We start from the raw sequence: 24166 nt of genomic DNA on the forward strand, positions 1-24166 counted from the left end.
AAAGATGTAGGTAACCACCTATCTCTATAAGAGGGATTGGACAGCAATATTCTTTCTTCCCCCCCCCAAAAAGTAATTTACTAAAAAAAAAATCCAGGATCAAATTAAGGCATATGCATTGAATTTGATTGTTATATTTCTCTTTTTTTCTAGTCTTACTGAGATACAAGTGACACACAACAGTGTGTAAGTTTAAGACTGGACAGCGATATGCTTATTAATTTAATTCAATTTAAGTCCTTTGAATGCATAGCATTTGGCAAAACAAAAGCTCAGTTTTCATATCAAGTGCCTTGGGAATAACTCAGGTTCAGTGTTTGCTCACATGTTTTTCTATAAAGTGAATAACAGAAAACTGAAATGTGCTTAATAGATATTGGGCTAATTCCATATACCTCTATCTTATCACAAACACACCTAAATGGCTTAGAAATAATGACATAAAAGTGTTTAAAAAATGAACAATTAGAGAGAAAATGACTCTGATGCCTATAATTTATCACTCAATAAAGGAGTGTAAAGAACAGATTAGTGCATAGAACAGTAAAGCAGACCAGACTGTTCACTGAATTTCTGCTTTTAGTGGCCACTTATAAAAAGGCTTTGCTTAGTAAAGCAAAAAAGAAAACCGTACACAGCATATGAAAGGTGTTTGTACTTGGACTGCTTCAGGAAACACGTGGCTTTCTGAAGAGAAACTGGATGATTTCAGTTTAACAGGCCAACTGTTAGAGCGAAACAATAATTTGGCAGAAGATACTAAGTTCCAAATATGACATTCAAATATCTGAGAAGGGCCAAAGGCTGTAGAAACTCTTTGAATTTATTGGATTTGGAGTACCCTACATCTCTAGTTTTCTAATTTTCTTCCCTTCAGAAGCCTCTCACCCCAAAGGTCACAGTCAGAGGATGGGTTAGGTGTCGACCCCAATTTCCCCCCAGAATGGATGTGCTTGGAACCCTTTCCCAGGCCAAGTCCCTTTTTCATTTTGCTTGAGAACAGGACTGCATGGCTCTGAGACCCTTTTAAACTACTGCGTCATGTATTGACTTAAACATGGTATTTCCCTAAAAAATGAGATTACATTTCTGTAATCCCAGTGAGTGGACAGTGCGCAAGAAGTACCTCAAGTGGTATAGGAATGGGTTTGGAATCTTGCCTTCCTTCTGATCACCTGTAAAGCTGGGTGTAAATAGCTGCATGACTGAGAATTGATTATATGCAAAGAAAATAAAATGGGAATTACAAACTCATCTCCTGCCACTTTTCTCCTCCCCCAACCCAGTCTTCCTTCTCTTAAAAAATAAACAATCTATTCCAAGGGACATTGTGTTGCCATACTACTGGCAAAGCGGTGCAAGTACTTTCCCACAGCAGGATAGTGGAGGATCTTAACCACACTGCTTGTTCCTTCACTTTCCCTCTGTGTCCATCCTCTCTTGGAGCAGGACCATGAGCCTCATGAGCCTCATGAGCTCCATGAGTCCTGAGAGGACAGGAAGCCCTATTCCACTGTGCACAGCAGGTACACAGGTTGCACAGGGTGGTCCTCAGCAGGAGCCCAACAAACACTGATGGAATTGAACTACTTGGTTCTACTTAAGAGGAAATACAAATGAGTGATAGATAAGAAGAGGAAAGAGAGAGTGGAAACAGACCTGACTATTCACTGATTTCTGAAAAGGAAAAGAATGGTACAAGTGTAAGGAGACAAGATGGCAATAATCAACATTTTTTCCTGAAGGTTCCACCAATTCTACTGCCTGCCCATAATTCAGGGTGCCGTGCCTTCTGCATGGTTCCTTGGCAGTCTCCATGCTAAAAGACACAGGGAGAACAGCCCAGTGTAGTGAAAGAGGAAAGGCTCTGGTATCTGACACCTTGGTTTGAATCCCAGCTCTGCAGTTCTTAGCATATGGCTGTGGACAATTTAATGGGCTTTGGGTCCCTCATCTATAAAACTTCAAATTCCTGTTGTGGAGAAATAAATGTTGTACAACAGTACTGCCTGACACAGAGTAGGCACTCAATAAACGGTACCTATAGCTATTTTTATTATTAGAACAATAGAAACAAATATGGGGAAAAACAAGAATCATACAGAATGAAGAGGCAAAAGGCCTTAATTTTCGAGTTTAAAACATATTTAAACAAAATAAGCTCAACTATAATGTTTTTTAAAATAAAAAAATATAGAGTTTAAATCTTACAGTATTGCTTAAATCACATGATGATAGGGACCTAAAAAAATATTTAGCAATGTAGCATGTATGCAAATAAGTTAAAGTCTCAAATATGTGGGGATTAGGAAGAAATAATCACTTTTCAGTAAAATTAAATAAGAAGCGATGGCCAGAGAGAAAAAGAAATTTGTTTGGAAGGAAACAAAATCAAGATCAGCTGGAGAACGAAGACATCATGCCTCACAGACACCTCCAGCGTATTCCCAGTCCCTGCTACCTGGTACTATCAGCTACAGGGCTTTTGAGGTTTTTAACGCAGAATTCTTTTTTTTTTTTAATAATTTTTAAAATTTTTTTATAAACATATAATGTATTATTAGCCCCAGGGGTACAGGTCTGTGAATCGCCAGGCTTACACACTTCACAGCGCTCACCATAGCACATACCCTCCCCAATGTCCATAACGCCATCACCCTCTCCGTAACCTCCTCCTCCCGGTAACCCTCAGTTTGTTTTGTGAGATTAAGAGTCTCTCATGGGGGGCGCCTGGGTGGCTCAGTGGGTTAAGCCGCTGCATTTGGCTCGGGTCATGATCTCAGGGTCCTGGGATTGAGCCCCACATCGGGTTCTCTGCTCAGCAGGGAGCCTGCTTCCTCCTCTCTCTCTCTCTGCCTGCCTCTCTGCCTACTTGTGATCTCTGTCAAGTAAATAAATAAAATCTTAAAAAAAAAAGAGTCTCTCATGGTTTGTCTCCATCCTAATCCCATCTTGTTTCAGTTCGCAGAATTCTTTTTTAAACACATTCTTATTCAGGATATCCTGAATGGGGCTTGGGCACATGCCACTTTAAAACCTCATAGTGTTCTGAATGATCATGTGTGTGTGGACCTATTCCCAGGATGCAGCAAATCAAAGGGCCACTCTCAGTGGGATTTGGGAGTTCATCTCTAAGATAGAAAACTTGAAGGAGAAGGAGGTGAACCAGGGACCCATAGAAGTCCTGAAGCTTATATAATAGGGCATTTTTACTCTGCTTTCTGAATGTACACCCTCACCCCAACCTGAGCCCTTTCTGTCTATAAATAAGGTCTGTCCATCACCAAACTGGTCACAGTCTCACCCCCTCAAGTGAGATTATTGAGGGGAGATGGAGGGCAAGAAGTAGGCCATGTGTTTACATGCACCAAGACAGAGACTAGCATGAGGCAAAAACAAACAAACAAACAAACAAACAAAACAAAACCCCAAAAAACAAAAAACAAAGGAGACACTTGGTGTGAGTAGAGAAAATAATTTGTCCTGACAGTTTTATAGATTCGTCAGATCGAGAAGAAAAATACCTAAAGAGCCTCCTCCATACCTGGACTTAATTTAGACAATGAGGTTATGGACTTTGAGCAGATAATGTAATGGGATAACACCCTTGGGGACCTTGGGGGTGGGGGGATGTACTCTGCATATTGTAGGGACAGTAATATCTGTTGCCAGAGGGAAGACTGTGGTGGACATGTTCATGATCCCCCTGGCTTTCACTCCTATGTAGTCACCTCCTTTCCAGTGCGACATGCCCTGTGACTATCTGCCAACTGATAAAATAGGGCCAAGGGGATGGATGTTCATGATTACGTGCCTTTGAGGATATGATTATGTCACATAAGACTGTCATGCTGTTTTTTTTCTCCTTCCCTTGGTGGCTTCAAGGAAGCAAAGAGCCATGTTGGAGAACCCATGTGGCAAAGAACTGTGTGCAGCCTCTAGCTAACAGCTAACCAGAAATGCAGCCGTCAGTCCTACAACCACAAGGGCATGATTTCTGCCAACAACCTGCGACATCTTGGAGCAGATTCTTCCTCAGATTCACCTCATCTGAGATGAGCCTCAGAGGAGACTGCAGCCCTGGCCTTGACTGCAGCCTTGTGAAGCTTTAAGCAGAAAACCCAGTTAAGGTAGGCTCAGACTTCTGACGCAGAAAAAGCTTAAGATAATAAGTCTGTATTGTTTTAAGCTGCTAAATTTGTGACAGTTTCTTACACAGCAATAGGTCAGTAACCCAGCGGTTGTGCAACCCTGAGACCGAGTGCCTACTTCAATACGGCATCCTAAGTGCCCCCTCACCGCACCCGAGTCCCAGCTCTGACAGGAACTGTGCATTAGAAAATGTACACAGTACCTGAACAAGCAGTGTCATTGGGCCGCTTTTATCAATTTCCAGGATCTCCCCATTTTTTGTTCCCACCAGGATATGTCCATGTCCCAAAGTGATGGCACGAATTGAAGGGTTATCTTCCAAAAGCAAGCCTGAGGGGGGAAATGCTGCACTTAATATTGTAAACAGTGCATTGAGTAGAACAACAACAACAAGCAGTCTGATATTCATATATAGTCTGTCTTTGTAGTTCAAAAGTACCAGTAGCGCCAGGCAATCAGCCTTGACATTTCTACCAGGGACCTAGAGGTCTAACTGCAGAAGAAGGAGAACTGTTTAGTAACGGCTGTCCACGAACTTCAGTACCATCTTTTCCATTCCTATGAAAAGAAAGATTCCGATGACATATTCAGGGGTGGCACCTTTTGAGCTGGTTGACAATGCTGCTCTTTTAATGGCGTAAGTCTTCAAGCATCTTTCAAACATGTCATCCCAGAGTTCTACAATTCCGTCCTTTCCACCTGTTACAAAACCCTGTGAAGGCATATATGGGAAGAATGAAATATACATCAGAATGACAAGTTGCCCACCTGGCCTCTAAAGGGCTCCCCCTTGGGAAAAGCAGCTTTGGTCTGTGTTTCCTTCCTAAGTATAGGAGACTGAAAAACCTGATAACATGTAATATTAATAAAGTATCTCCTAGACACATCTCTCCCCTACTTCTCTAGTGGATAAAGCACATTCTCAATGTGTGTTCCTCATACTTTCCTCAGACCTTTGGTTGGTATTTGGCACCCTAGGTCTGAGGTCTGTGCCCTGTCCCCCACTTCAATGTAGGTGCCTAAAGAACAGGAAAGCCTGGCAGAGTTTCTAGTATCTCATCTCTTCCTATTGAATGAACTGGAATTAGCATCGCAATTAAAAATGATTATTAAGTATGTTAAAATAGATATTTACTTCCAGGAGAAAACATCATTATCTTTTAAGAGAAACTTAGGCAGTTCATGTAACATTGTTCAATGGACATCAATGTCCAAAATAATTAAAATCCAGATTAATTTTTATAAAACCTGGAAAGTAAAATGCTTAACATATTGGGTATTATTATTATTTTTTTTTATTTTTACTGAACAGTGATCTTTATTCTTGTTCTAAGCTTATGATTTCTTGGCTTTACTAGTTTTCCTGTCTGGGAAATTATATATACCAACTGCTCTTTGGAAAAATATTTTTTAAATGGAAAATACTAAGTAATTCATTGTTTTCTTGGAGAGTTTTAGTTTCCTTTATTCCAATGAAGTTCATGAGGAAATAATATTTTGAAGTTTTTTTTTTACATTATATACCCATATTCTCATTATAGATATGTAGGGGAGACTTAATTCCCAAATTAAATTCAAATTATACTGTGACATCCTTGTATTTTCCATGATGTTTCGGATTAACTTACCAAGCAATGAAAGAGTTTAAATAAGTTATAGCACATCAACTTCGAGACCTAGACAGATTTAGCTTTCTACTTTAATCTCGTCTAATGTACGGCTTAAGCCAGAACAAATTTGCCAGTAAAAAACAGCTTAACCACTAAAACTACTGCTATAGTTGCACATCTAACAAGAACCTACTTTGGTACTGGGATCAGTATAATTACCTGGGAACAGGGAAATGCAAAATGAGGCGTGGCTTAGTTAGGTGTGTTGGGTGGCTTATGTTGTTTGGAGGTCAGAGGGCAGAGAAAGTGGCACCACCAGCAGGCTGGCAGTGAATAAAAAAATAGATTTTTCTGGCAAAGTGGTTCAACAAGGTATTTTCATAGTACTGACAGTAAGTGTCATCTTTTAAAAACAAATAACAACAAAAGAACACTGTAAGGTAGGAAGGTGGCTGGACAGAGCAGGATAGAGATGAGCTTAAGTGGAAATACAGCAGGTGTGATGATTCTTTTGTATCAGCTTAACTGGTCATAGGGTGCTCTGATTAAATTTTATTTCTGGATATATCAGGGAACGTATTTCCAGATCAGATTAGCATTTGAATTGGTGCACTCAGTAAGATAGATTGCCCTTCCCAATGTGGGTGAACAATATCCAATTCTTTGAGAGCCTGAAGAGAGCAAAAGGTGGAGGAAGAAGGAATTCATCCTTGTTTTTCCTGGCTCACTGAATGAGCTGGGACATCTCTTTTCCCACCCTCAGACTGAGATACACACTACTGGCATCCCTGGTTCTCTGACCTTTGGACTCGCACTCAGTTATACCACCAGCTTTCCGGGGGTTACAACTTACAGAGGACATCGTGGGACTTCTTAGCCTCTATAACCACATAAACCAATTCCTTATAACAAATATTTTTTTTTGGTAGATGTGTATGTATATGTATGTCCTATGGGTTCTGTTTCTCTAGAAAACCCTAATACAGGCAAACCCTAATACAGACTTTATAGCTAATACTTTACAGCTAATACTAGCAAACACTAATACAGACTATTACACTCTTGTTAAAGCTGAAGCTGTCTACACAGGAACAAAGTGGTTATGAACTAAACTTGTGGTCAAACTGATGAGTGGGACAATAATCGAACCATTTGCTACTTTGAGGTCTTTGTTGTTGTGTACTAAAGAGGAAGAGAATGTTGAAATATTTTTCAGGACTCATCTGCTACTGGGTTTGTGCATTATCCCAACACTTCTTGAGGGGCTCTCAGGGGTGAGAGCCAGGAGGAACGAGTATGAAAAAGGTAGAAACTGCACATAAAGAAATCACTAGAAATGAAAGAATTTTTAAAAATATTTGTGCTCCTCTCCATTCGCGACAACTACTTCCCAATTCAGACGGTTTTAGAGACAAGCACGCATCCTGCTGGTATGGGCCTTCCTCAATCTAATTTAGAATTTTAGAAAGCTAATGATGAAAATATGTCATACCTTATCCAATGCATACATAGCAAACACAGGCCCGTCATGAGCTTTCACTGTCTTTAGTAGTAGAATATCTTTCCAAATAAAAATATCTCCAGTAGCTGCTCCTGAGAACACTAGATCTTCCATTCGTCCATAAGAAACACACATCATTGTTTCCAATTTTCCAACACTGCCAAAAATTCCTCTTTTAGAGGTGAAGCCCCCACCTGAAGTGGACCAAGAACATATGTTACTTTTTGAAAAACTGACACCTTCTATGAGCAATTGGAATGACTATCTTCAGTGGAAAAACCCAGTGTGTCTACATTACATGTATATGGAAAGATGGCAGAATACATCATAAACAAAAATATTCTAAGAGAGTTTCTCATTTACATATTCATTAATTGTTTATTGACTCCCTCCTTTGTGGTAAATACAGTGGTTGCTGCTGGGGTATAAAGACAAGAAGGAGTTTCTTCATTCAGTGAACTTGGGTTTTGTTTGGGGAGGCTGCCATTATGCATCTCAGTCCAACAAGACACACATGTAACCAAGGTTCAGTGCTGGTTCCATTCCAGCCAGAGGAGGAAGGACTTAGTTCCCCGGGCAAGCTAGGAAAGTCTTCATGAATGCTTACCAGAGAGAATGCCAACAACACTAGCAGTAAGGAAAAATGCAAACATATGGCCTATGTTTTGCCTTGATTTTTTTGTCCTGGGAACTTCAGGGCGAAAAAGTGAATCACTGTGTAGGAAAAGGTACATCACATTTGTCTCTGAGATGTTCACATTTCCCTGTACTTATACTTCCCAGTACTAACTGACACTGACAAACCCAGACCTATTCCAGAAAACGAGGCACAGGCTGACTCTCCAGACATGGTGGGTGCCATTATCTCTTCTTTAAAGCAGAAAGCACTAGAACAGTTGCATATTTACGTTTTGTCCAGTGTAAGATTACGTGTGCATGGTACCTAAGCTGATGGTAAGAATTCAAAATCCCAGTAATAGGTCTGGTTTATTAGTGAGAAGAATACGATGTCCTTGCATGTTTTGATATGCTTATTCACTCACCCTTATCATCAATATTATAATGCACACAGATTTACTTGGATCACCTATGGTGTATCATGTTGGGGTTTAATTCATGTTTGAATTCAGCGATAAAAGAACCCTCAAAATACTGAAAATGTTGTTCACCCAACCAAGGTGATTATTTTATTTCCTGTTTGGTGGTCCAACATAATTACAGCTTTCAGAACAGATGATTAAATATAAAAATAATTATTTTCACAGAACATTTCCCAAAGCTTTCTAGATATTGAGAAACATGCATGCATCATATGGAGTGTTCCGAGTTTTACAACTTGGACCTTAAGCAGCCCAAAGTGAAGATGGAAGAGAATGTCTTCTAGGCACATTTTAATTTCAAATTGCAGAGACTGGCTACATAATAGTGGTGGGCTTTTTTTCAGAGAGTTTTTTTTTAAAGTTCTCAACCACATAAATGATAAACCCAAACAACCGTACCTGCTTGTTGCCAGAATTTGATGTGCTTCATCCCAACTGTAACCAGTTTGTCAACATGGTGTGGGTTACATTTAACCACAAATATCTTATCTTTATGCCCTCTGTAAGTGACAAATAGAAAAAAAAATCTAGTTGTCATGAAGCTTTGATACTGAGTTTTATTAAAAGCATACATTTGGTCTAACTTTCATTAAATATTTCTAACAGGACAAATAAATCAGAAAGTAATTTAAAATATATATAAGGTCTATATTAAAATCATGACCTTTGGCTTTTCTTTGCATATTTGAGCCCTCTCTTCTAACTCTCATACTGCTACCAAAGTCTATTCACTTATGCTTTTAAAAAGTAATGAAATATTTATAATGGATAAGACAGTCTCAATAAGATACAATTAATGCCACTATCATAAGACTTCATTTCTCAGGATAGAGAGGTCTTGTGTAGGAAAAAGGGAAAGACACTGCCATCATATTAATGAGAACCTTCAAATGTAATATTCTTTGCTGTGGAAGCATAACTTTAGGTTAAACAGAACTTCAGTTAAAAGTGTATTTACTAGAAATTGAAGTCTCTAGTTCACATCCATGGGGAGAGAAAGGATATCATCTATTAATCCAAGGCACGTTAGGATCCTTTGCATTCAGAAATACAAGTTTATAACCCAAGATGCAGAAAGACACATATAAAAATTAAGACCGACTACAGACCTGATGCTTTCGACCTGGTGTTCCATAGTGCCAAGGAAGTTTTGCTTCAGAGTAGGTTCATATTAGAACTTAAGGATTTACTGGACTTAATGGATTTTACTGGATTTAATGGACTATTTGATGGTCTTCTCTCATATATTAGAACCTAACTTTTGTTATGTAAATAAAAGCAATTAACAAAAAGAACATAACTGACCAACATTTCCTATGAATACATATCCTACTATCTTAAATAAAATTCTAGCAAAGGAAATCCAGTACTTTTTGAGGGGCGCCTGGGTGGCTCAGTGGGTTAAGCCTCTGCCTCTGGCTCAGGTCATGATATTAGGGTCCTGGAATCGAGCCCCGCATCAGGCTCTCTGCTCAGCAGGGAGCCTGCTTCCCCCTCTTTCTCTCTCTGCCTGCCTCTCTGACTACTTGTGATCTCTCTCTGTCAAATAAATAAATGAAATCTTTAAAAAAATACTTGTGTGTGAATGAATGCAAGGATGGTGTATGATTATGGACTTAAATGGTACAATTCATATTAATATGCATAAGAAAAATTGTATTATTTTCACAGATACTGCAAAGGTATTTGACAAAAATCTAACACTCACTTGTGATTAAAAATACTCAACTAGCACTCATTAAAGTAGGAATTAATGGAAACTTATCTCTTAGACACTTATATTTCCCTGCAGTCTTTGACTCTCATTGAAAAACTCAGATTCATTCAAGAACAACTATACACAGGCCAGCTCTTGAGATGTTGTGTGCCATTATCCTTTAGAAACAGAAAATGCTGAAACAGTACCTTTTTCATGATGTGTTTTTGTGTGTGTCAACTCAAAAGTCAGATTCCTACTTAATAGCATTCCCAATGGAGTCAGGAACAAGATTATCACCACTGCCATTTAACTTTGTATTGAACATACTAACAAGTGCAATTAGTTAAGGTTTTAAAAGTTAAAAACCTTAGAGCTGGAATGTAACAGGTAAAACTATTTCTATTTGCAGATGATCTAACTATGTATCTAGAAAACTCAAAAAAAAAAACCAAAAACAATGTAAAAACAATTACTAACAAGATAATTTAGTCAAGCTACAGCATACAAAATTAAAGGCAGAATCAACAACATATACAACAAACAACTGAAAAATACAATGGAATAAATGACTCTATACACAACAACAAAAAATCAAGGTACAAATTCAACACCAAAACCTACTCATAGATGTTTACAGTAGTTTTACTTCTAATTGACAAAACTTGGAAGCAATCAAGATGTCCTTCCGCAGGTAAGTAAGAAAAAAAAGTGGTACCTCCTGATAATGGAGTATCATTCAGTGATAAAGAGAAATGAGCTATCAAGCCATGAGAAGACATGCAGGAACTTTTGGTGGAGTCATTAGGGTTTTCTATATATAAGATCATGCCATACGCAAATAGTGACAGTTTTACCTTTTCCTCACCAATTTGGATGACTTTTGTTTCTTTTTCTTGTCTGATTGCTGTAGCTATGACTTCCAGTACTATGTTGAATGAAAGTGGTGAGAATGTACATCCTTGTCTTTTTCCTGATCTTAGAGGAAAAGCTTTTAGTTTTTCACCATTCAGTATGATGTTAGCTGTGGGTTTTACATATATGGCCTTACTCTTAGATCTAATAAATAAGTTCAGTAAAGTTGCAGGGTAAAAATTAGTACACAGAAGTCTGTTGTATTTCTATATACTAATAAGTAGTAAAAAGAGAAATTAAGAAAAGCAACCCAATTTATAATTGTACCAAAAAGAATAAGTTACCTACAATTAAACTTAATCAAGGAGGTTAAAGTCCTATACTCTAAAACCTATAAGACATTGATGAAAGAAACTAAAGATGACAAAAACAAATGGAAAGATATACCATGCTCATGGGTTAGAAGCATTAATATTGTTAAAATGTCCATAGTACCCAAAGCACTATAAAAATTCAAAGCAATCCCTATCAAAATACCAATAGCATTTTTCACAGAACTAGAACAAATAATCCTAAAATCTACATGGAACCACAAAGACCTTGAATAGCCAGTCAAAGAAATCTTAAGAACAAAGCAGGAGGTTATCACAATCCCAGATTTCAAGGTACATTACCAAGTTATAGTAACCAAACAGTATGGTACTGGCACAAATACAGACATATAAATGAATGGAACAGTATAGGGAGCCAAGAAATAAATCCATGCCTATATGGTCAATTAATTTAGAACAAAAGAGGCAAGAATTTAAATTGGTCAAAGTCTTTTCAACAAACGGTGCTGAGGAAACTGGAGAGCTATATGCAAAAGAAGAACACAAGAGCACCTTCTTATACCACGCACACAAAAAATGCAAATAAAGACCAAATTGTGGACTTGAAACCATAAAAATCATACAAGAAAATATGGGCAGCAATCTCTTAGACATTGACCTCAACAACATATTTAAGGATACGTCTCCTAAGGTAAGATAAACAAAAGCAAAAATAAATTATCAGGACACTAAAATAAGATTTTTCACAGCAAAGGAAACCATCAACAAAACAAAAAAGTAACCTAGGGAATGGGAGAAGATATTGGCAAATGATATATATATATATATATTTGTATATGATATATGCAAAATATAAAGAAATTATACAACTCAACACCATAAAAAACATCCCATTAAACAATGGGTGGCACACTTGAATAGACCTTCTTCTAAAGAAGACATACAGGTGGACAATAGACACATAAAGATACTCAACATCACTCATCATCAAGGAAATACAAATCAAAAGTGCAATGAGATACCACTTCACACCTGTCAGAATGGCTACTATCAAAAATATAAGAAATAACAGGTGTTGGCAGGGATGTGGAGAAAAAGGAACCCTCATGTACTGTTGGTGAGAATACAAATTGGTGCAGCCACTGTGGAAAACAGTTTGGAAGTTCCTCAAAAAATTGAAAAAAAAAATACAGGATCCAATAATTCCATGACTGTGTATTTACCCAAAGGAAACAAAAACACTAATTCCAAAAGATCTATGCACCCCTATATTTATTTCAGCATTTCTTACAATAGCCAAGATATGGAAGCAACCCAAGTGTTCAACCATAGATGAGTGGACAAGGAAGATGTGGTGTGTGTACACACACACACACACACACACATACACACACACACACACACACACACACACGAATATCACTCAACCATTAAAAGGAATGAAATCATGCCTTTTGCAACAATATAGATAGACCTAGAGAGTATTATGCTAAGTGGAATAAGTTGGACAGAGAATGACAAATCCCATGAGATTTCACTGACATGTGGAATCTAAAAAACAAATGAGCAAGTGAAAAAAAATCGAAACAGACTCAGAAGTACAGAGAACAAATTCATGGTTGCACAGGGGATGGCGCGTGGAGAATGGCCAAAATAGCTGAAGGGGGTTACAACCTGACAGTTATGAAATAAATCAGTTATGGATGAAAAGTATAGGAGGGAAGATAGTCAATATTTTAACAGCTTTGGATGGTGATAGATAACTACACCTATCATATTAAGCATTTCAAAATGTATATAAATGTCAAATCACTACGTTATACACCTGAAACTCAGATAACATTGTAGATCCACTACACTTCACTTAAATAATAAAATAAAAATGTTTAAGTTAGAAATGTTTAATGAAGCATATATAGGTCAAATAACACAATGTCTCAAATTTTCTTTAAAACATGCTAGCAAATATTGCTAGAATCTTAAAGTATTCTAGCAAAAAATTGAGTAAAAGAAAACAATGAGGGGGAAAGATTTGTGCCATCTGTAGAATGAAGCAGCTGGGTGAAAGGGAGTCCACTATGCTATTTCCTCCACTTCTGTATAACTTTGAAATTTTCCATAATAAATTGAAAGAACAGGACAGAGCATCTCCATGCCCATTACATGGGCCCTACAGTAATAGGCAGAGAAAGGAGAAGAACTGATGTTTGAAATTTCTTTCTTCATTTCTTTGAAAGTCCAAAGTGACACATGGACATTAGGGCCAAGATACATCACTGGAGGTTATTAGGAACAATAAGGACAGAGAGATTAAAAAGTATAAATATGAAAGGAGAGAAAATGTGCTTAACACCAAGATGAGAAATAGAACAGAAAATCATAAAAGACATTAAGTGTCCAAAGATTTCTTGCTTGGAGGAAAATCCCCATGGATCCTAAATCATTAATAAAAACTTTAGAGAGAAGACACTAGAGAAAACCGACATGAAAATTGAGAGCATGTATAACAAATTACATTTCCTACACAGAAAAGAGAACTGTTTTGTGTTTATCCAATGCCAAATATTTAGATAGTTGGAAAAAAAATTTTTTGAGAGCACTTTTTAGTTTTCATCCAATTTTTTGATGAATGATGGCAGGTTAATGTTTAATTAATGTCAACACCTACATAAAGGACATTCGTGGATACTTCTGCAATCTTTCCCTTAAACCCTTGTTAAATCTGTAAGGTAGTTGCCTACAACTATGTCAGTAAGAAAAATAAAATGGAAAGAGTTACAGGTCCTAACCAGAAAGTTAGAATGTGGAAGACTGTCCTTCTGCCCTAATAAAGGATGATTCCTCATGCCAGGGTCGTAAGTAATTCACCCCATAGGGCAAGTGCAGTAAAAGAGGGAAGTGCAGTGGAAGTGCAGTGGAAGAGGGAAGGAATGTCCCTCTTTCAGAAGTCCAGGGCAGCTGCACAAAGGTAAGTTGGTTCCCAAATGTTCTATTTGGAACCCTTCATTTGCTTAGAGGCCAGGCCTGTCTGTGATTTGCACTCTCTTTTTTTGTAGAGGTAGCCCACAACTTGGAAGAGTGAAAGAATGACTGAATTATACCCCATCTTCAAAAAAGATTTGAAATAGCTTATAATTCACCAAAAACCATAAGATACCTACGAATAAACCTAAGAAGTAAATAATCTGTACTCTGGAAACGAATACTGATGAAAAAATCGAGGAAGACACACAAAAAATGTAAAAACATTCCATGCTAATGGATTGGAAGAACAAATATTATTAAAATATGGCTATAGTACCCAAAGCAACTACACATTTAATGCTGTCCCTATCAAAATACCACTGGCATTTTTTTTTTTCAGAGCTAGAATAGACAATCCTAAAATTTGTATGGAACCACAAAAGACCCCAAGTAGCCAAAGCAACCCTGATAAAGAAAAGGAAAGCTGGAGGCATCACAATTCAGACCTCAAGCTATATTACAAAACTGTAGTGATCATGACAATACGCTACTGGCACAAAAACAACCACAGATTAATAGGACAGAATAAAGAACCCAGAAATGGACCCACAACTGTATGGTCATTTTTTTTTTTTTTTTTTTAAAGAGAGAGAGTACGTGCGAACGTGGGGGAGGGGTAGAGGGGTTGGGAGAGAGAATCCCAAGCAGACTTTACGCTTGGTGTAGAGTCTGACATGGCATTCAAACTCATGACTCTGAGATCACGACCTGAGCCAAAATCAAGAGTCAGATTCATAACTGACTGAGCCACCCAGGCACCCCTAATCTTCAGCAAAGCAGCAAAGAATATCAAATGGAAAAAAACAGTCTCTCCAACATGACATATTGGGGAAACTGGACAGCAACATGCAGAACAATGAAACTGGACCCCTTTCTTACACCATACACAAAAATAAATTCAAAATGGATGAAAGACCTAAATGTGAAACAGGAAACGATCAAGATCCTAGAGGAAAACACAGGCAGCAACCCCTGGGACCTCGGCTATAGCAGCTTCCTACTAGGTATGATCTCCTGAGGCAAGGGACACAAAAGCAAAAATGAACTATAGGGACTTTGTGAAGATAAAAAGCTTCTGCATAGTGAAGGAAACAATCAACAAAACTAAAAGGCAACCTACAGAATGGGAGAAGATGTTTGCAAATGACATACGTGATAAAAGTTTAGTATCCAAAATCTATGAAGAACTTCTCAAACTCAACATCCAAAAACCAAATAATCCAGTTAGGAAATAGATAGAAAATATGAATAGTTATTTTTTGAAAGACATCTACATGGCTAACAGACATATGGAAAGACACTCAATACCACTCAGCATCAGGGAAATACAAATCAAAACCATGAAGAGATACCACTCAAATGTCATGATACCTAAAATTAACATCACAGGGAACAACAGGTATTCATGAGGATGTGGAGAAAGGGGAACCCTCTTACACTGTTGGTGGGAATGCAAACTAGTGTGGCCACTCAGGGAAACAGTATGGAGAATCCTTGAAAAGCTAAAAATAGAACTACCTTACAATCCAGCGACTGTACTACTAGGTATTTACCCCAAGGCTACAAAAATACAGATACAAAGGGACATGTGCACCCCAATGTTTATAGCAGCATTACCAACAATAGCCAAACTACAGAAAGAGCTCAAATGTCCACTGACTCCTGACTGGATAGTGGTGTGTGTGTGTGTGTGTGTGTGTATACATACTTACATACATACATACATACATATATACATGGAATATTACTCAGCCATTAAAAAGAATGAACTTTGCCACTTGCAACAATGTGGATGGAACTAGAGTATATTATGCTAAATGAAATAAGCCAGAGAAAGACAAATACCATATGACTTCACTCATATGTAGAATTCAGATGAACACATGGAAGGGGGTTAGGAGATAGAGAGAGAGAGAGAGAGAGAGGAAAACACATGGTAAGAGACTCAACTATAGGGAACAAAGTGCAGGTTGACAGAGGGAAGGGAGTGAGGGGATGGAATGAGTGATAGGTATTAAGTAGGGCACTTGAGATGAGCTCTGGGTGTTGTACATAAGTGGTTAACCACTGAATTCTACTCCTGAAACCAATACTACACTATATAGTAACTAACTAGAAACCAAATAAATATTTGAAAAAAAATAAAAAAAGGACAACATATGCTTATACAAAAATAAATAAAAGAGCCCACAATACAGAATAATAAAAAAGAAGAAGTTAGGTAATAGTAAGAGTAAAGTGAGAGGGCATACTGGCGAATGACAAAAAGAAGCCAGTTGCAGAGCCCTATGTGAAATATCTCACATATGAATAAAAATGGATAAGCATACTAGAACAATATACACTAAAGAACATAGGCTAAAATGTTGGCTCTGTCGTGGGTTGTAGAATAATGGATTATTTTCATTTTCCTGTTGGCGCTTTTTTGTGCTAACTTTTCTATATTGATCATGCATTATTTTGAAAACAGAAAAGAGTAATGCATGTGATTCTAAAAAAGAGATACTCATTTTTAAAAAGGAAAGTGAGAAAAGAAAGGTGCCAATTTGGTCTGCAGGAGACTTTATCCCATTCCCTAAATGCATGTCCAGGTGGGGACCTATAAAAAACCAAACAGGGCTCACATAGAAACACACACTCTGCAAGTCTGTGTAGCTGCTCTTCCCGAGCCCATGTTTTGTCCCTGAGCTTTCCAGGAGTGCAATTATGTCACACGGACAGTGTAAGTATTCTTGTTAGGCACCTTGACTACTGTACCTTTTGCCTCCTATTCGTGCTTCTCAGATGAAGCCTGTCAAGAATAATTAGTCACTGTCCCCCACAGTCCTGCTACTGGTGTATTTGATTTGAAATGCAAATAAAGGGACATAGAGGTACCTGATTATCTCCTTATTCTTCTCTGACTGACACTGATATTAGGCGATTTAACTCCTGTCCATAAGAGATTGGCTTTGGTTATTAAATGGGTTACTCAACTATAACACTAAAATCTGAACAACCTTCAAAAGGGAAAAAAAATGAAAAATTCATTTGTAACAGAGGTGATTGAAATCTTTCATGAAAATTAGCAAAGAGATGAAAGAACCATTCAGAGATTGGGATTAAGTCTCAGAGCAATCTTGCAGTAAGAGCTCCACGTGCCAATCCCGGATTTCTCTAGTTTCTCTGAGTTGAGAACAAAGGAGCTTCTGTGCAGCATTTTCACAAGTGCAGGCGGTGCCCCTTAGACCTGGTGTTAGCTGGTGACCCCCCATGGCTCCTGCCTTGCCCGTCCCTCCAGGGGCAGCTCTCACATCCCGGGGTTGGGGGTTGAGGGAGGCTGCCAGAAGCAGATTTGCAGCTAACCTGGGCTCGTGCCCACCACTGGCATGACTGAGACACACAAGTACGAAGTGAGGGGCGTCACTGAGTGAATCAAGCCCTCTCAGGAGCTATGAAGACTCCTTGAAGCCTTACTGGCTTCAAGTAAAGTGTCTTCAGTAAAGTAAAAGTGACTTCAGTAAAGTGTCACCTGTTTTTCTTTGTCACTTCTTTCATGGCCCAGTTTTGGTCTCTGTGTGTGTGTGTGTGTGTGTGTGCACGCGTGTGCACGCATGCCTGTGTTGTTGTTGTTGTTGTTGTTTTTAAAAGTAATCTCCACAACAGCGTGGGGCTCAAATTCACAACCCCGAGATCCAGAGTCACACGCTCTCCTGAGCCAGCCAGACACTCCTAATGCCCCAGTTTTTAAGGTTTCTATCTGCCTAAGCATGTGACTGAAGGCAACAGAGTTTTTATTTGTATATTTGTATTTATTTATATTATTATATAAATTTATATAAATATTATGTAAAGAGGTACTTTAGTATTTACCGATTTATTATTTTAAAACCTAGTTGTCTTCAAAGAACTTTAGCAATCCATGACATTCCTTCTTGGAAAGAGCACTGGTTAATGTTACAATTGCAAAAATATTCTTGGAGGGCAATTTTGCAGGTGTCCTGTTTGGGGAATGTGACATAAGGCTTGGGAGCAATTCCAAAAATAAACTGTGCTACTAATATAATGGTGTTAAGTCACTTTGTGTTAATTAAATAGAAGTAATCCTACCCAGTATATAAAATATATACCCTTAAAATTTGAATATTTATTTCTTCCATTTCTATGAATGTTCCTGGCATACAACAGCTGTGCCACAGAAGGTTGCAGAGGGTTTTCTAGCAGGATAATTGCTTTTCTATTGCTTTAAAAATGCAGACAAGTGCTTTGCCTAAACTAATCTGCATTTCAATTGGCATGTTATCAGAAATATTAAACTAAAATTCAGTGTATTAGTCTAAAGGAAAAGCAGAGTTCTAATGAGGAGCTGAATCTGAGTACTAGTAGGGAATGATAAAACAGAGTGGTATTCTAGAAAGAGAGACCAAGACAGCCCACTTGGGCAGGCAGATTTATGAGTTGTTATTTGCTGCCAAGAATTTCATCTCAATAGCACTTATTAAAAAATCTTCTGTCTTTCTCCTAAGATGGTCAGCTGGAGTCCTCAGGGCTCCATCTGTTCCTGTTCTGAGTCTCCAACAACTCACAGATCTTCATTCACTTAATCAAATTGCAAAAAAACAAAACAAACAAACAAAAAACACCCAAACCCTATCTTCCTATGTAATACTGTGAAGGGAAATATTAATATACAAAGTGAATAGTGAGGTTCAAAGCCATTAACTTAAAAATGACTTTATACTGAGAGACAGAAACGATGTTGGTTCATGTGAAGAAGAGCTAGTGGAAAGGTAAGCTGATAACCCGTCTTGAGCAGCGAATTATATCACTGGGCCTGGACTGCCAACTATGTTGACCTCTGACCACGGCTGGGCAAACAGCTAAGTCCAGCGTAAGTAGGAGTAGAAAGCAGTGTTCAGACCTCAGGCTGATTCAGCAGGGAGGGAGGGTGGGGTCAGGGAGGACAGGTGGCCTATAAACAGCAGTCGGTGTTGGAAAGTCTATTTATAAGATGGGGAGATTAGGGAAACAATTTGCCTGCTTTGAAAGCGAGAGGCAGACGCACACGACGGGGCCTCCTTCCCAGCATGACACAGCCTCATGACAAATGGGACTTCTGACTCGAGTGACATTGACACTCCTCTACCAGAGGCAAGATGGTTGAAAAACAAGGGGTGAGCCCCAAGTCTGAGAATAGCTGCTTTTCTACTGCTGGAGAAAGCTTTGATAAAGGCAATGAGTATATTACTAACAGCAAAGTGATGAGTAACTTTCTGGAAAGGGTTTCAGAATTTTCCAGTTCTCTGAAACAAACATTAACTGCTCTAAGTCAGGTCTGTCTCCATGAAATATTGCAGCATGTTTTCACTTCAGTGTTAAGCTTTCCATGTGAATTCCATCTGAGTTTGAAGATGAAATCTGACCAGAAAATGGAAACTATTGACCTTTACTGAAACAAGTGAATCAGCAGGATGCCGCATGACCTCGGCACCGCCTTACCTTGTGGTGGCTATCTTTTCTCCCTTTTTCCAGTCCCAAAACACAATACTGTGAAAATCGTCTAAACCAACCGACACCAGACATTTTCCATCAGCTGTATGAAAACAACACAAATGGCAAATGACTCATTTCTTCAACGAAAAACCAAAACATTTTATATACTGTAAAGACAAATATGAAATGGGTCTTAAGAGTATTATTTAGGCTACAATATGTTAGAAGTATGATATACTAGCTGGACCTCATGGAATAACTAGTAACAGTTGAGCTTCCTAACCCATCATAACTGGTTGATGAATTAAATCACTGATCTAACACTCCAGTCTGAGACACAGAGCTGGGGGAGGCCTCCCAGGTACATCACAAAAGCCTTGTCTATTTTATGGCAAACAAAGCTCATGACATTTTCTCAAAGAGCCATTTGGCTTTATAACTCAGTCTATTTTCAGCTTTAAAAAATCAGATTCTATTTAAATCTCCAAGATAAGAGCATTATAGAAACTAAATTTTATTTCAAAAATTCTTTCAAAAGATATTATAATTAAAAAATCTTAATCTCTTAGATTCCCTGTTTCAAATGTACTATGCTTATTATAGGACATTTAGAAAATATAGATAGAGGAAATTTAAAACTCATCCCAATTTTTAGGCCTACCTTTTGGTATATATCCTGTCAGTTTCTCCACATGCTTTTAAAAAACAAAACCAGGATGATGATGAATATAGTATTATCTAATCTTTTTTCACTTGTTGTATGATGAACATTTGCCTCTACTATTAAATATTATTTATAGTATCATCAATGATGACTATAACAGACACTTGGGTTGTTTTTAAAAAAAAAACTTAAAATATATTGTCTATGTAATTAAATTGAAAATCAAAAATAGTTTATATGCTTTTTCCCTTCAAGACCAAAGAGGCCATAGAGTTAGCAAGTCCTCCCCTTGCTTCCTCCTCACAAGCCAGACTCACAAGAGGAGTGTCTGGGCTCAGTGACACCACCTTAGCTCCGTGCTGACTGGGAGATGGGAGATGGGTGACTAGATTCACTATCAGTTTAGCAGGTGTCTTCTGGGATGACAGAGGACCCACAATATGGGGGCAAAGAAATAAAAGTATCTAATATGCTATTTTCCCCCAGTCTACCCAGTGTCTTAACTGGTATTTTCAAAGGCAGGTCTGGGGTAGATGTCCCATTAGAGTGGCCAGGTAAAATAAAGGAGGCCTAGTTAAACTGGAATTTCAGATAAGTCATGAATAATTTCTTAGTATATGTAGGTCCCATGCATTATTTAAATTACGTATTTATAGGTGCATTGCATGGAACATACTTGTACTAAAAAATTATTTGGCCTTCTGTATTTCCATTGGCTAAATCTGGCAACCCTCCCCATCTGCTAACTAGGGCCCCACCCGTGAGAGCCCTTCCTTGTGCCAGACGGTCCCCCAAGCCACCAAGCTTCCGTCTCCAGAGGCAGCAGCAGAGTCAGAGAAAGGAAGAGCCTGGCTTAACAAACAAATCCTCCTCAATTCTGGACTAAGTATGAGGCAAGAGTTTGAAAGTTACATGAACCCTTTCAAGCTGTTGGGCTCAGTACCAGATGAGACATTCATGCTTTCCAAAAGTGCTAAATTATCAAGGGATTACATTACACAAATGTGTCTTCTGAATCAAGATGAAGGATAGTCCTTATACTTAACCATTACCAGGCTTTAAATTGTGTGAGGTCTCTTTCTAAACGATTGGGAGAGGGAACTGATCATGGCTTCCTATTCATTACCAACATTACTCTTTCTGTACCTCTTGGGATGCCTGGTTCTGCTTCTGTAGTGCTATGTCTCTGTATTTTGGTGATTTTATTTTTCAGAGATTCCGCTCTCCTTTTTTAGCTTATAAGCTCTGCTAGGGCTTAGAATAATCATATCCCGATTCCTTTGTGATCCTCCCACTAAGCTAGTTTCCAGTGAACACTGAGGAATATTGGTGACACTGAGGAGGAAGAGGGAGACAAAGATAGGGTGTGCATATGGGGGCGCCTGGGTGGCTTAGCCGGTGAAGTCTCCAATCTTAGTGTAGGCTCAGGTTGTGATCTTGGGGTTCTAGGATCAAGCCCAGCAGTGGGCTCCCCACTCAGCAGGGAGTCTGCTTCTCTCCTCTCCCTCTGCCCTCCCCCACTCGCACACTCTCCCTCTAAAATAAATAAATCTTCCAAAAAAAAAAAAATGTGTTTACGGGTAGCATGAAGGGAAAGACAATATGCTATGTTATCTAGCTATACAAATTTTATTTGTTTTAATTATCATTTCTTTCAAAAACTTGGCACTAATATTCAGTGCCTCTTTTTTCCCTATTTATTAAGTCTACATTTTGTGTTTCCTTTCATAACCTGTGTATCTATATTAATATATCCTTAGAATGCAAGCATTCACACATTGAAAATGATGGTTCAAGTTTTGTGCCTTTGGAAGATGATCTTGGGGTAAATTAATTTGGGGAGGCTTTTATTAGCATTTCTGCAACGCCCTATCAGCTTTTCATGGTTATATTCCTATCTACCTCAATTCAGGACTATGAGGAGAAATGAAGAACAGTCAAATCCAGAGGTGCCTCAACAACCTCCAGACGTGCCTCTTCTTTAGGATAGTGACCTTTTCTTACATTCTGCAGGTGTAAGCAATTTCTGCATACCACATGGTTCGGAAATATAATTGGCCACCTTTTTATCTTTTCCTAGTTTTTGCCCTCTTCCACCATCCCCCAAGGAGACTTGGCTTTTGCTTTGAAAATCCATTGTTCCTTAACCAGCTGGAGTTTTTGGGGTTTTTTTTCCAGCCATATTTTTAGAGTCAAGGTAATGTCCTTTTTAAATCTTTCCAGTCACAGTATGTATTAATTATGGATATTTGGTGACATGGTCCAGAAATAATTCTAAGGCACTTAATGTCAACAACAGTAAAGGGCATAGTGGAAAGAGAAAATCTCTCCTTCAACAATTACAAGTTGGTCCCTGCATTCAGGGCTCATAAAAAATGTATAGATTTTTAGGATTGAACATAGTGAAATTCAGTTGGTCTTGGAAGTGCCCTTGTGGAAATCAGTATTATTCAGTGAAGATTTTAAAAAATATGAGTAGGATATTAAATTTAAAAAAAATTATGTGGCTGTAACTTTGCTTCTTATCTGGTTTCCTATTCACATGGAGGCACCTTCTGTCCTGTAAGCACAAAATCAAAGATGGCTCCGTTTTTCCCTAGTCAGTGGTAATACACTCACAGAGCAAAGAGTCTCTGAATTAAGTGAGATCATGTAAATTCATTCCTTCTTGTTTACAGAGTTATGTGTTATGCTTTTCCATTAAAAATGTCTTTTTGTGGGTGCCTGGGTGGCTCAGTGGGCTGAGCCGCTGCCTTCGGCTCAGGTCATGATCTCAGGGTCCTGGGATCGAGTCCCGCATCGGGCTCTCTGCTCAGCAGGGAGTCTGCTTCCTCCTCTCTCTGCCTGCCTCTCTGCCTACTTGTGATCTCTCTCTGTCAAATAAATAAATAAAATCTTAAAAAAAAATGTCTTTTTGTTTGCTTAACAACAGTGGCAAGAACAGATTAATCGAAACCCCCACATATGACTGCTTGTCTCATTTTCACATCTATTTGTTGCCTGCTCTGTATTTCCATGACAATTTTTTCTTCTAATAAGAGACAAATGTCCTATCATGTCTCTACAATACCTCCCCAAGTGAGCTGGCTTATAAGAAATGGATGGATATGGGGTCCTGAGGTACACAGATGGTGCCACCAGCTAGGTAATGGCCAGTGTTGGTGCCCTGCTCATGTGGATCAATAGGGAAATCTAAGTAATCTCTCTTGGCATGTTGACTTAGGCTACTTTCCAAAAGAAAGGTATAGTTGCTCCTGTTCCTATTCACATCAATGTGTGATTCAAGGCTGTTCTAGGACAGGGCTCTCTTTTCACTGGGGGTTGTTTGTATGGCGCCCCTGAGCACCAGCATGCCCATTCCACCTTTATACCGGCAAGGCAAGGTGGGGCAGCTGGAGACACTTGCCTTTGGGTAAACGGGGGACACTGAGGGCTCCAGGGATGATTCTCACACTCAGAGTTTGCACTGGCTCTGATGGAGGGCAGAGGCAGGAGTGGGCAAGAGGGCTCAGTGGAGAGTTCCTGGCATAGCTCTTGTCAGCTCGAAACCCCAGGCCTGGTGGCCTTCTTACTGCACTGAGGCCAGGAGACCTGGGTTCTAGCTCAGGATCTGCCATGGTCTGACTTTTACCCCAGCCATACCAACAAACTCTCTGGATCTCCATTCTTGGTCTAGAACGTGATACAGGGCTTTTTGTTTGATCATTATCACACAAAGTACTATCAATATAACTTAAATCAAAGAGACCTCTGCTCACAC

At 38.7% G+C, this 24166-nt stretch overlaps 1 protein-coding gene across 18 annotated transcripts in view; it reads right to left on the bottom strand.

The window, feature by feature from the left end:
- Positions 1-24166, bottom strand: part of EML6 (EMAP like 6) — a 278846-nt gene that overhangs the window by 66897 nt on the left and 187783 nt on the right. For all 18 annotated transcript variants that reach the window (XR_014314884.1, XR_014314885.1, XR_014314886.1 and 15 more), the window contains exons 17-21: positions 19749-19842; positions 8763-8863; positions 7255-7457; positions 4753-4864; positions 4355-4482 (exon numbers count right to left, since the gene is read on the bottom strand). Coding sequence is in view for 12 of the 18 variants with exons in the window: in XM_082743567.1 (XP_082599693.1) it covers positions 4355-4482; positions 4753-4864; positions 7255-7457; positions 8763-8863; positions 19749-19842 (638 nt within the window). In the remaining 6 variants the exon portion in view is untranslated. The remainder of the gene's footprint in view (positions 1-4354; positions 4483-4752; positions 4865-7254; positions 7458-8762; positions 8864-19748; positions 19843-24166) is intronic.

Source organism: Mustela nivalis, assembly GCF_964662115.1.
Source record: "Mustela nivalis genome assembly, chromosome: 8".
Taxonomy (NCBI): domain Eukaryota; kingdom Metazoa; phylum Chordata; class Mammalia; order Carnivora; family Mustelidae; genus Mustela; species Mustela nivalis.